The following is a 13920-nucleotide window of genomic DNA, read 5'->3' as shown; positions in this document are numbered from 1 at the left end:
GTTAAAGTCCATTATATGGATATATTATAATTTGTTTTACTCTTCCTGAGGTTATACATTTATTTCTAAAATGTTAATATTACAAATAGTAGTGGGATGAACATTTCTGTACTTAAATCACTGCACTTAAGTGAATTTCCAGAGTAAGTGTTTGAGGACAATTGGAAATAATCACTTCATTTGAAAAAGTTAGTCTTACCCAATTTTTCTTTTTCATTTATTCAGCTAATATTTAACAGTTAATATGTCAGATATTGTGTTTGATATAGTAATATATATGACACATTCCCTGTCCTTTAGGAACTTATAGTTTAATGAGAGGGAAATATAGGTACACAGATAATTATAAAGCAATCTTAGCACTAAAATACATGAAACACATAATTGTATCTCAAGACATCTTGCAGTCAGATACTGTCTTGTGTTACAACATTAGAGACTGAAGGGACGGCTAAGTACATGGTTTCATAATTAAAAAAAAATTATTAAGAATATTAATATCAAATTTCACTTCATTGGAATTTACTAATTTAATCAGAGAGTGAGCTGATGTTTTCTTTTGCTTAATGAACTTCTTTATAGAGAAAATAGAATGATTTCATCTATGGGTATATTCACATACTGCTTCTGTATACCCTAAAAGTATTTTTTAACTCAGAGCTGAAGAGCTGAAAGTCTCAAAGCTGAGAGTGCGTTACAGTGAGTAACTGATTACTTCATTACCTAGAGTCATCAACTGTTAACATCTAGCCACACCTCCTCCGTATCTCTCTGCACACGCATATACTACCCTTTTGCCAAACCACTTGAAAGTAGGTGACAGATATCATTCCACTCCTAAATTCTTTTTTTATCCAGCTTTATTGAGGTATAATTGAGAAATAAAAGTTGTATGTATTTAAGGAGTACAATGTGATTTTTTATATATGTATATATTATGAAATGATTACCACAATCAAGCTAATTAATGTATCAGTCACTTCACACACTTTGTGTCTGTGATGAGAACACTTTTAAGATCTACTCTTCTTAGCAAGTTATAGGTGTACCATACAGTGTTACTAACTTTAGCCATTATGCTGTAAATTAGATCTGTAGAACATATTCATCTTACATAATTGAAACTTTGTACTCCTTGACCAACATCTCCCCATTTCCGCCACCCACTGGCCCTTGGTAACCACCATTCTGTTCTCTGCTTCTACAAATTCAATTTTATATTCCACATAAATGAGATCATGCCATGTTTGTGTCTGGTTTATTTCATCCTCTAGGTTCATCCATGTTTTCACAAATGGCAAGATTTTTTTTTAAGCTAAATAATATTTTATTTATATCTATATCTATATTTATATCTTAACCTATCTATCTATCTATCTATCTATCTATCTATCTATCTATATAGATCTATCTATCTGTATCGCATTTTCTTTATCCATTTATCCATCGACGGCAACTTAGATTGTTTCCATACCTGGGCTATTGTAAATAAGGCTGCAGTGAACAGGGGTGCAGATATCTCTTTGAGATACTGATTTCATTACTTTTGGATATATATATTCAGAAGTGGGATCAGTGGATCATATGATAGTTCTATTTTTAATTTTTTGAGGAGTCTTCATACTGTTATCCATAGTGGCTGTACCAATTTACATTGCCACCACTAGTACACAAGGGTTCTCTTCACATCCTCTCCAGTATTTATCTTTTGTCTTTTTGATAATGGCTGTCCCAATAGGTGTGAGGTGACATCTCATTTTAGTGTTGATTTGCATTTCCCTGATGGTTAGTGGTGTTGAGCACCTTTTTGTATACCTGTTGCCCATTTGTATGCCTTTTTTGAGAAATGCCTATTCATGTCTTTAGCCCATTTTCAAAATTGGCTTAATTGTTTTTTTTGCTATCAAGTTCTGTGATTTCTTACATATTTTGGTTATGAATCCCTTATTAGTGTGTAGTTTGCACATATTTTCTTCCATTCTTCATACTGTCTCTTCACTTTGTTGTTTCCTTTGCTGTGCAGTAGTTTTTTAGTTTGATGCAATCTCATATGTCTGTTTTTGCTTTTGTAGCCTATGCTTTTGGAATCATATCCAAAAAATAATTCCCAAGCCTTATGTCAGAAAGCTTTTCCCTTATGTTTTCTTCTAATAGTTTTACCGTTTCAGATCTTACATTTAAGTCTTTAATCTATTTTGAGTTGATTTTTGTATACGATGTGTGATGGGGTACCATTTCATTTTTCTGAATATGCATATCCCAATACCGTTTATTGATGAGACTGTCCTTTCCTCATTGTGTGTTCTTGGCATCCTTGTTGAAGATCACTGGTCTGTAAATACGTGGATTATTTCTGGGCTCTCCATTTTGTTCCATTGGCCTATATGTTTGTTTTTATGCCAGTACCATACTGTTGATTACTATAGCTTAGTAATATGTTTTGAAATAAGGAAATATGATACCTCCAGCTTTGTTCTTGCTCAGGTTTACTTCAGCTATTTGAGGTCTTTTGCAGTTCCATTTGACTTTTAGGGTTGTTGTTTCTATTTTTGTGAAAAATGCTGTTGGAATTTTGATAGGAATTGCATTGAATCTGTAGTCTACTCCTTAGTTCTTCAGTCTGCATCTCTCAAGGACAAGTACACTTTTTTCTTGACGAGCACAACATCATATTCACACCTAAGAAAATCAGCATTAATTCAGAAGTGTATTCCAGCATGTATTGCATCATTTATCTCAATTGTCTCTAAAAATAACTCTCATACCTGGTTATTTGTTCTGCCCCAAAATCCAATCAAAGTTTGTTCATTGCATTTGGCCATTATGTTCTTTTAGTCTTCCAGCAATCTAGGATATCTTTTTCATGATATCAAAGATTTTGTAGAGTCCAGTTGTCCCATGGAATGCCCCATGTTCAGGAATTTGTCACTTTCTTCATGATTAGATTCAGATCAGATTTCTAGTAAGAAATATAATAGGTGATATTGTGCACCTACCACTCCATCACATCAGTGGACTCATAATGTCAGGCTGTAGCACAATTAGTGATATCAAAACTGAATGTTTGGTTAAGATGGTGACCAGGTTTCTCTATTGTAAGAGCACATTTTTTTCCCTTTGTAATTTATAATATGTGGGAGTGATTCTTTAAGACTGTAAATATCCTGTTCCCACACCATCCTTCTACCTAGTAATTTTAGCATTCATGGCTTATGCTGTCCAAATCAGTTTAACATTGACTGTTACAGCATTGTGATGTTTCAAATATTCTGTCATTTTATGTCACTGGTTAGTTAAAACATTCTATTCGTATTCTTAGAGAATCATCATTATTTGAATTTATACTTTTTGCCATTGCCAGGAGAAAAACTTTCAAAACAGCAGCTGCATAATTCTAACATCATTAAGAAATTAAGAGCTAAAGACAGAGAAAATGAAAATATTATTGCAAAGCTGAACAAAAAAGTTAAAGACCTAGAAGAAGAGTTACAACATTTAAAACAGGTGAATATTAACCATTCTCTGCATATATATATTGTTATTGCTTCCAATATGAACATATGGCCAGGGTTTATAAAACATTTGGGATGATTTATTGAGGTATATCGTTTGGGAAGAATTTTCCAAGCAATTTAATAGTGAATGTTGGGACTTCCCTGGCAATCCAGTGGTTAAGCTGCCACGCTTCCACTGCAGGGGGCGCCAGTTTGGTCCCCGGTCAGGGAACTAAGATATCACATACCCTGCGGCGTGGCCAAAAAAAAAAAAGAAGTGAATGTGAAGATTCTTCTTCGTTATTATAATACTTGAGATTCGTGGAATACAGTTATTTCCTGTGGTGTTTTTTTATTGAAAAATACCTTTGTTTTTATAATATAGGTCCTTGATGGCAAAGAAGAGGTTGAGAAACAACATAGAGAAAATATTAAGAAACTAAATTCTGTGGTAGAACGCCAAGAGAAGGATCTTGGCCGACTTCAAGTAGACATGAATGAACTTGAAGAAAAGAACCGAAGTATTCAAGCTGCTCTTGATAGTGCATACAAGTAAGAAAATGAACAAATGTGCAACTCGTTTAAAATCAGTTATCAGAGCAGGATGTTGAAGAAACACTTTTTCCATTATCTGATCACTAGTAACGTTTATAAACTTACCTATATATGAACTTGTGACTGGTTAAAGCAAATTCGACAGAGAGTCCTCACTGTAGTCACTGCTTATTGTGTGGTGAACTCTTCCTCATTCTGTAGATCTCATGGAAATCCACCTGGAAACTTCATTAATATGGCCATGTAATTAACTATATTATTTTAACTTAAAAATCATCTATTTAATTTTTTAAGAGAACTTACTGATCTCCACAAAGCCAATGCTGCAAAGGATAGTGAGGCCCAGGAAGCTGCTCTAAGTCGTGAAATGAGAGCTAAAGAAGAACTTTCTGCAGCACTGGAGAAGGCCCAAGAAGAAGCCCGTCAGCAGCAAGAAACATTAGTGATTCAAGTAAGCATTAGATGAAAAATTAGTCTTTAAAATCTTTGTTTGTGCTTCTGCAAAATAAAGAATCTGTTAATTTGAATCAAACCTTATGTAGTGGCACATGTGTTACATTTTCTTTATAATCCTGTTGGGCTTATAAATCCTGTTGGGCTCATTTTCTAAGAGTACTGGATTGTGCCAAGCTTAATCAATTGTGTGTTTTTTTAAACTGTTGTTAAAGTGATGCTTACATTATACCAGTATTGCTTACGTTTTGGGGGGAATTTCAGACTTATTTGAGAACACTATGAAATCTAGGGATGTTCTTACCAGGGAAATGCACGAATGCAGATAAATACTAAACATTGCATATAATTTCAGGAGAATCTGTTTAACTCCTGAGCTCATTCATAGCATCTGTGGGAGTCCATGGACCTCAAATGAAGGAAGAAAACCAACATTTGTCAGGCTTTGTCTTATAAAATCATCATTTGATAGATATTTGGGTTATTTACACTTTTAAATTTTACTTATTTATTTTTATTGAGGTGTAGTTGATTGATGTACAATATTATGTAAATTTCAGGTGTACAACATAGTAATTCACAATTTTTAAAGGTTATACTCCATTTTTAGTTATTATCAAATATTGGCTATATTCCCTGTGTTGTACAATATATCCTTGTAGCTTATTTATTTTATACATAGCAGTTTGTACCTCTTAGTCCCCTATTTCTAATTTTCTCCTCCCCACTTCTCTCTTCCCTCTGATAACCACTAGTTCTTTAAATCTGAGTCTGTTTCTTTTTTGTTATATTTACTAGTTTGTTTTATTTTTTAGATTCCATATATAAATGATATTATACAGTATTTGTTGTTCTGACTTATGTTACTAATCATCCATGTGGTTGCACATGGCAAAAATTTGAGTCTTTTTTATGGCTGAGTAATATTCCACTATATATATACCACATACTATGTGCGTATACACACACACACCATATATATATATATATATGTATATATATATGTATATGTATATGTATGTGTATATCTCTGTTCATCTGTTGATGGACACTTAGGTTGCTTCCATATCTTGGCTATTGTAAATAATGCTGCTATGTACATTGAGGTGCCTGTATCTTTTCAAATTAGTGTTTTCATTTCCTTTGGATATATACCCAGAAGTCTTTACACTTTTTGGTTATTATGGATAATGCTGCTATAAACATTAATTTACAAATTTTTGTGTGAACACATATTTTAAATTCTCTTAGATATATACCCTTGGGTCGTATGGTAATCCTTTGTTTAACTTTTTCGGGAACTATCAAACTTTTCCACAGCTGCTGAACCATTTTATGTTCCCACCAACCATGTATGAGGGTTTCAGTTTCTCTACATTCTTGCCAGTATTTGTCATTGTCTTTTTTTTTTTTATTATAGCCCTTTTAGGGGTGTAAAATGGTATCTGAGTGTGGTATTGATTTACATTCCCTTAATGATTAATGATGTTGAGCACCTTTTTATGTGCTTATTGACTATTTATGTATCTCCTTTGGAGATATTTATTTAAATGTTTAAATCCTTTGCCCATTTTTTATATTACCTTTTTATTGTTCATTTGTAAGAGTTCTTTATATATTCTGCATATTAGACCCTTATCAAAAGTAGGATTTGCAAATATTTTCTCCCATTCTGTAGGTTGTCTTTCACTTTCTTCATAGTGTCCTTTGATACACAAAAGTTCAATAAATTTTGATGAAGTCCAGCTTACCTATTTTTTCTTTCGTTGCTTGTGCTTTGGGCATCACATTTAAGAAACTGTTGCCTAATTCAACATCATGCAGGTTTTCACGTGTTTCTTTCTACAGTTTTTATAGTCTTAGTTCTCACATTTAGACCTTTTACATGTGAATATCAAATTGTTCCAGCACTACTTGTTGAAAAGACTATTCTTCCCTCATTGACCTCAATGCACTTTTGATTTAATTTCACAGCGATATGTAAAACATTTACATGATGCCAAAGTGTGAAAGCTGTATAACAAAATATATTAAGATAACATTTACTTCCAACTTAGCCCCTCCCTATTCCCTTTCTTTGCCTGTAAATAACCATTTTATTAGTGTTTCTATTTGTAAATGCAAGAAAACATACATAATTACATTTACTTATATACCCCCCACATATATATACACACCTACACGTATACACACATTTGTTTGTATCTCTCTCATCCTTCCTACATAAAATATAGTTTACTATTGATACTGTTTTACAGCTTGCTTTACTTACCTAATAAAACATCCTAGTGATCATTCCATGGTAGAGCATAGAGCTTTTTAAAAAATTCCTTTTTATAGTTCTATAGTATATCATTGTGTGAATATACCATTCAGTCAGTTCCTATTAATGGATGTTTGGGTTGTTTCCGATGTTTTGCTGTTGTAAATTACACCATGGTCCTTGTGCTTCTGCCACTCCCTCACTGGGATAGATAAAAATATTAATATTTTAAATTAAAAGTACTCGAACGTAGTAACAAAAATTGGGGGAATGGGAGATAGAGAGTATATGGGGTTACCATTCAAAAAATCATCACCTTTTACAAGTCCTGCCAGTTTTGTGTATTAACTTCTTGTCCTTATCTTCATGTACATATTTTTTATAATTGATATATATATATATAATTTTATAGTTTTTTCATTTAAGATTAAGTTGTACATTTCTACATGTTTTTTATGTTCATTTTAATTTTTATTGGGTATTTTATTAATGTATCCACATTTACAAAAATAAATGACTGCTAATAGATATTAACGATATTTCTTGTTTCGTTTGTTTTTGTTAGTCTAGCTCACAGTGTAGAGAACATCTTTGTATGTTTACAGATCTGCTTCCATAGAATAAATTCTCAGGACTAGGACGATCAGATGAAAGAATGTAAGAAGTTTGATGATTATGTTGCCATAACGCTTTCCAAAAAGGCTGTAGCAGTTTACAACCTGTGCAGCTGTGTATGAATATAGCAGCTAGTTTTTATAGCTCATATAGCTCCTATCACATTCTGCATTACACTGCGAACGTTTATGGATGCATTGTCTTTCCTCCTATATTGTATGGCAGTGGCTGGGCCTTGTACATACTTACATGCTTTGTGTGTGTGTGTGTGTGTGTGTGTGTGTGTGTGTGCCTTATCAAGCTTTCCTAAGTACATATTGAATACATATGGCTCGGGGATTGCCTGAAGAATGGGATGTGGTAATCATACGTAAAAGCTCATTGGATAGTGAAGAGTATTATACATGGACAGTAAGTCAACACAAGACAAAATATGTAGTTAGCAGAAAGTTATAGATAATATTGTGATATTGGTTGTGATAGTGTTGTTGGTTCTCCTGATACAGGTGGGGGACCTTAGGCTGGCACTGCAACGTGCAGAACAAGCAGCTGCCAGAAAAGAGGATTATTTACGTCATGAGATCAGTGAACTCCAGCAGGTACTGTCAGAGTTTCCCTAAACACAAATCTGAGATGCGTTTTTCGAGAAATACAAAATGACTCAGTGGGGTAATGTTCTTAGAGTTGAGAAGATTTCTCCCATACTTATCATTTGCTGTATTTTTGTGGCTTATGTGAATAAAACCAGAGTGGGCACCTTAATAATGTATAAGAAAAGCCCTAATTTTGTTTTCTAGAAAATAATTTTATCATGATAGATATGTAATATATTCAGTGTTGTTTTTTCATTTGTAGTGGCCGATTTATTAATTATTATCAGTCTCTGATTACTGTGGGGCAGATGAGCAATGCCTAGTTTTTATGCTACTGCTCTGTTAATTTCAGTCAATGAACATGTACAGGAAAAGGGGGGGAAAATGCCCCTCAGGTTGATCTTCTGTTTTTATAAATACTTAGAAATATTTGGATGAGGAGGCAACTACTGGGAGGTTTGGATGGTACTCTTTATAATCTTAAGGTATTCAAAGGCTGTCTTTATCTTAGAAATGCTCTGTAAAGAAGCACTTATTTAGTTACTCTGTTGCACAACTTAACTGTAACTTAAGGATTGAATAGTTAGAAAATAATTTAATAAAAAATCATTTTATCTTGGAGAAGTAGTTTTTCCCAGAAATCTCTCATAAAGTTTCTTTGCTAGCATTTTTAGTGTTTTTACTGCTGTCAGTAGTAATGACTTAAGAATGTCATGATTCAGAGACTCCAGGAAGCAGAGAATCGAAACCAAGAACTGAGTCAAAGTGTTTCATCAACAACAAGACCGTTGCTTCGACAGATAGAAAATTTGCAAGCAACTCTAGGGTCCCAGACGTCATCATGGGAGAAGTTAGAGAAGAATCTTTCTGATAGACTTGGTAACTGCTTTAGTTCTTAAGCTCAATGTAGAAGCCCTTCCATCTTGTTTTAGAATTAGGGTAATGGTATGAAATTGAAATCCACTTGATCTCATGATTTCATTTTGTGTCTAACTTGTAGATTTTTACCTCTTCTCCTCTTTTACATTTATTTTCTAATACCTTAATTGACTCTTTCAAAACATTCCTTACACGATGTGTCTGGTACTGTCTAAAATACTTCCATGTCATTCTTACATTCATTTTTACAAACTGTTGTGCTCAACTGTTTTCTTGTCCATTGCTAAGTCTGACCTCATTCTAGCTTGTCTGTAGTAGTGTAGGAAGTAGAGATCAGATATGATTCTAGTCAGTGGTAGAATTCCAAGAGCAGAGATAGGTCTAAGTTAGATTAAGGTCAAATTCTAGTAGACAGATGCTGTGGAGTCTTAAGGTTCCATATTTTGCTTCTTTACAGAAATGCTCTAGGTTGCCCTTCTGTGCTGTTAATAAAAAGAAAATTATTCTTCTAAGATACTTATTCAAGTACAGAATATGTACATATTAGATATCCCAGAAGCTAGCAAATGGTGAAAAATTCCTGTGTCCATTCTACGCCTAAAATTAACTGTAATTTGAGAGACATCATGGTGTAGTGATAAAAGCAGACGTGAATGGGTGTCAGGAGACTTGGACTCAGGGTTTTTATGTTTTGTTTTGAATCACCCAGTCAGACAGTCTGGAGCAAGACACTTACCTTCTCTGGACTACACCCTGAAAATCATGAGGGGTGAACTAGATTAGTCGCTTTCAAACATTATTCAGTAGATCCCTTGTATGTGTATGTCTTAGGGCTGGCTGTCATGGTGAGGGGGAAGCTTGATAAGTAAGCTGCTGGGCTCCCTCCAGGCTGCTTTAATGAAAGTAGTGCCTCCTTTATCTTTTTTTTTTTTTGGTCCTTGTAGCTCCATGTAAGATTTTGTCTGGAAATAGATTTATCTGCTCAAAAAGAAAAATCACTGAACAGATGAACCTTCATATATTGTTTAATTTCTAGGTATTAATTTTAGGTCTATTATTTATCTTGGACCACTTTTTGAGACCCATTTGTTATGAAATATGACATATCTGAAAATGACACCTTCTGAAACAAATATTTATTTAGCAATAAAATGAAAGCAAGAAGCCATTATTTTTGTGGCTTCTAAACTGGAGCCTACACAGCCTCAGGGATATGTGGTATTGTGCTGGAATGTAGGCAGAGCCACAGGACAAACGTACCATATAATGCTATAAATAAGAGCATAGATACAGTATAGAACAGAATTTATAATGTAAAGTAGAGATATTATTAGGTCTACTTTGGTGGGGAAAAAATATGAAAATTCTTGCCTTTGTTAAATCTCAGAATTTTATCCACTAGTCCTTTTTTTTAAATTGTAATTGTCAATTGAGCTAACTGTAGATTCATATGCAGTTATAAGAAATGATATAGAATGGTCCCTTGCATGCTTTCCCCAATATCCATATGTTAACACTTTGCAAAACTATAGTAGAATATCACAATCAAGGTATTAACTTTGAAACGACCTTCTGATTTTATTCTGATTTCCCCAGTTTTACTGGTACTTATTTGTGTATATGTATGTATATGTGTCTATGTGTGTATTAAGTTTTATACAAGTTTACCACTTGTGTAGGTTCATGTATCCATCACTACAGTCAAGATATTGAATAGTTTTAACACCACAAAGATCCCTCATTTTGCCCTTTAAAATCATACTTAGCACCCTCATGGCCCTCCCTCCCTGTCTCCAATCCCTGGCAGCCACTAATCCTCCACTTCTAAAATTCTGGAATTTCAAAATGTTATGTAAATGTGGAACTTCCCTTGCAGTCCAGTGGTTAAGACTCCGTGTTTCCATTGCAGGGGGCATGGGTTTGATCCCTGATTGGGGAACTAAGATCCCACATGCCGCATGGCACTGCCAAAAAAAAAAAAAATTATGTAAATAGAATTGTATAACATGTGACATTTTGGGGATTGGCTTTTTTTGCTTAGTGTAATTTCTTGGAGATTCATACAAGTTCTTATGTGTATCAATGATTTAGTCTTTATTGCTGAGTGTTTTTCTTTTTTTAAAAAAATTATTTATTTATTTATTTTGGCTGCACCGGGTCTTAGTCGCGGCATGAGGGCTTCTTAGTTGCAGCATGTGGACTTAGTTGTGGCATGCAGACGCTTAGTTGCGGCATGCATGCGGGATCTAGTTCCCCAACTAGGAATCGAATCTGTGCCCCCTGCATTGGGAGCATGGAGTCTTACCCACTGGACTACCAGAGAAGTCCCTGCTGAGTGTTTTTCCATGTATGTAGCACATCTTGTTTAAACATGTACCTGACGAAGGATGTCTGGGCTGGATCTAGACTTTGTATGGATAAAGCTGCTGTGAACATTCATATACAGGTTTTAGTGTGAACTTAAGTTTTCATTTCTCTGGATAAATGCCCAAGTGTGCATTTGCCAGGTTTTATGGGTAGTTGCATGTTTAGTTTTTTAAGAAAATGCCAAATTGTTTTCCAAAGTGACTGTATCTATGAGAATAATCCAGTTTCTCTACATCCTTGCCAGCATTTTCTTTCAGTGTTGTCCCTATTTTTTCTTTTAGTCATTCAGACAGGTGTGTAGTGATGCCTTATTATGATTTTAATTTGCATTTTCCTCACGAAAGATGGTGAATGTCAGTTTATATGCTTATTTTCCATTTGTACGTCCTCTTCGGTGAAATGTTTATGTCTTTTGCCCATTTTCTAATTGGAATGTTTGTATTTTCACTGGTGAGTTTTGAGACTTCTTTATGTATTCTAGATGCTAGTCTTAGATAACATGGTTTGCATTTATTTCCTCCAAGTCTGTAGCTTGTATTTTCATCTTTTTCACATAGAACAAAAGTTTAAAATTTTGAAGAAGTCCGGTTTATCAGTTTTTCTCGTTATGGCTCATGCTCTTTGTGTCAAACCTAAGAACTCTTTGCCTATCCCTAGATCCTGAACATTTCTTCTGTTTTTTTCGAAAAGTTTTATAGTTTGTTTTTTTTTTTCAGTTGAAGTATAGTTGACTTAAAATATTATATTAGTTTCCAGGTGTACAACAGTAATTTGACATTTTTATAGATTATACTTCATATAAAGTTATGATAAAATATTGACATATTCCCTGTGCTGTACATTACATCCTTGTAACTTTTCTATTTTATACCTGGTAGTTTGTACCTGTTAATCCCCTTCACCTGTTTTACCCCTCCCCTCATTATATTTCATTTTATAATTAAGTGTATGATCCATTTGAGTTAATTTTCATATGCTGTGTGAAGGTTAGTTTGAGGTTCTTCTTTTTTTTTTTCCTTTGACTATCCAATTGACCCAGCACTATTTGTTGATTCACTACTCTGTTGATACATGACTCCACTTGCAAATTAAAATATTTTGGTGAAAAAAGTGATAAAACACATATAAATTAAGACTTTTTTTGTCTCTCTAGGCAGGCCTGCCTTAGTCAATGAGTACTTACAGTTTTAAGTGTGGCTATTTGCATCATTAAAAGTTTGAAGTCAGAATCTACTTGTTATCTTGGCCTCTTGAATGTATGTATATGTGATTTTTCTTTTTTACCCTACAATCAGGTGAATCCCAGACCTTGTTGGCAGCAGCAGTTGAGAGAGAACGTGCGGCCACAGAAGAACTTCTTGCCAACAAAATTCAAATGTCTTCCGTGGAGTCACAGAATTCTCTCTTAAGACAAGAAAATAGTAGATTTCAGGCCCAGCTAGAATCAGAGAAAAATAGGCTAAGAAAACTAGAGGATGAAAATAATAGGTGAGCATGTTTCTTGAGTGCTATTCTTGGTAGTTTCATGACATTTTAAAGCACTTTAAAAAAATGTGGTGTTGGATTTTAGCTTCATTGCACTGAGAACTGAAAATACATATTTTTAGTGTTTAAAGTCAGAGTCATTAGTAATAGGATATTATACCAAGATAGGACCGGGATTCATTAAACCTTGCATAGGCTCTCGAAATTGGATGGCATGTTCTGAATGTATTTGCATTTTCCAGAGAAAAGATTCATTGCTTTAATTAGATTTTTTAAAGGAGTCTGTTACCACAAAATAGTTTGAAGACCACTCACTGGAGTTGTTTTTATATTACAGGGGTTTAAGCATTGTTCCAATCTTTCTAAATAAATGTCTGGGCTCTTTGGAAACCATAAGCTATAAAATCCATCTATGTGAAGTTATACTAAGGCTGTGATTAGGGGTTTTATCCTGAGTTCTTCCTTGGAATTTTACTTTAAAAAAAAGTAGTCAATTAAAAATGATTCATGAAGTAAAATATATGAACTTTTGCAGACATTTTCATAGACCTCCCTAATAAGCTAATTTGTTAGCTTATTTGTTTCATAGACCTTATTTGTTTCATAGACCTTATTTGTTTCATAATTTGTTTCATAGACCTCCCTAATAACCTAATTTGTTCAGAATCTGAACAGATTGTAGAATGGTGGTATTCAAAATTCTCTTTAGAAAAAAAGTCTCTTTTTAAATGAAATCTTAATCCAGAGAACCAATAAATAAGATAACATGAAGTAGTAGTTCAGTTTTTGAGTAAAACCCAAGTCATCTGGAAAATACAGTTGGAAAATAAAGCTGATAATAAAAATGACTACTAAGTATATAACTGGAGTTAATAAAGTAGTGAGTTTTTAATAGTCTGTACTATCATCTTTTTTGTTTTAATTCCCTTTGGCTTAATAGGTACCAGGTTGAATTAGAAAACCTAAAAGGTGAATATGTAAGAACACTTGAAGAGACAAGGAAAGAAAAGGTATTTCGATTAGTGTTCGCTCACCTCTTAGGGCTTCCATTAGAGAATGGTTGGGGATGGTAGCGAACTAATGAGATGACAAGATAAAATGGGTGATGTTTCTGCTTTTGGAACTTGATCTTTAGTAGTAAAACCAATAGGAGTGTATACCTTATGTTCCTAAACTTTGAGATTGACTTATGATGATGACTTAGTATCACAGAAAT

General features: G+C 33.8%; 1 protein-coding gene across 2 annotated transcripts in view; it reads left to right on the top strand.

Moving 5' to 3' along the window:
* The window catches only part of TMF1 (TATA element modulatory factor 1), a 30065-nt gene that overhangs the window by 9868 nt on the left and 6277 nt on the right, over positions 1 to 13920 (top strand). For both annotated transcript variants that reach the window (XR_014297318.1, XM_082663868.1), the window contains exons 6-12: positions 3362 to 3504; positions 3880 to 4046; positions 4344 to 4500; positions 7887 to 7979; positions 8696 to 8852; positions 12515 to 12707; positions 13645 to 13714. Coding sequence is in view for 1 of the 2 variants with exons in the window: in XM_082663868.1 (XP_082519994.1) it covers positions 3362 to 3504; positions 3880 to 4046; positions 4344 to 4500; positions 7887 to 7979; positions 8696 to 8852; positions 12515 to 12707; positions 13645 to 13714 (980 nt within the window). In the remaining variant the exon portion in view is untranslated. The remainder of the gene's footprint in view (positions 1 to 3361; positions 3505 to 3879; positions 4047 to 4343; positions 4501 to 7886; positions 7980 to 8695; positions 8853 to 12514; positions 12708 to 13644; positions 13715 to 13920) is intronic.

The sequence above is a fragment of the Grampus griseus genome (genome assembly GCF_964374135.1).
Source record: "Grampus griseus genome assembly, chromosome: 10".
NCBI classification, from domain to species: Eukaryota; Metazoa; Chordata; class Mammalia; order Artiodactyla; family Delphinidae; genus Grampus; species Grampus griseus.
This window is presented reverse-complemented; position numbering and strand designations above follow the sequence as displayed.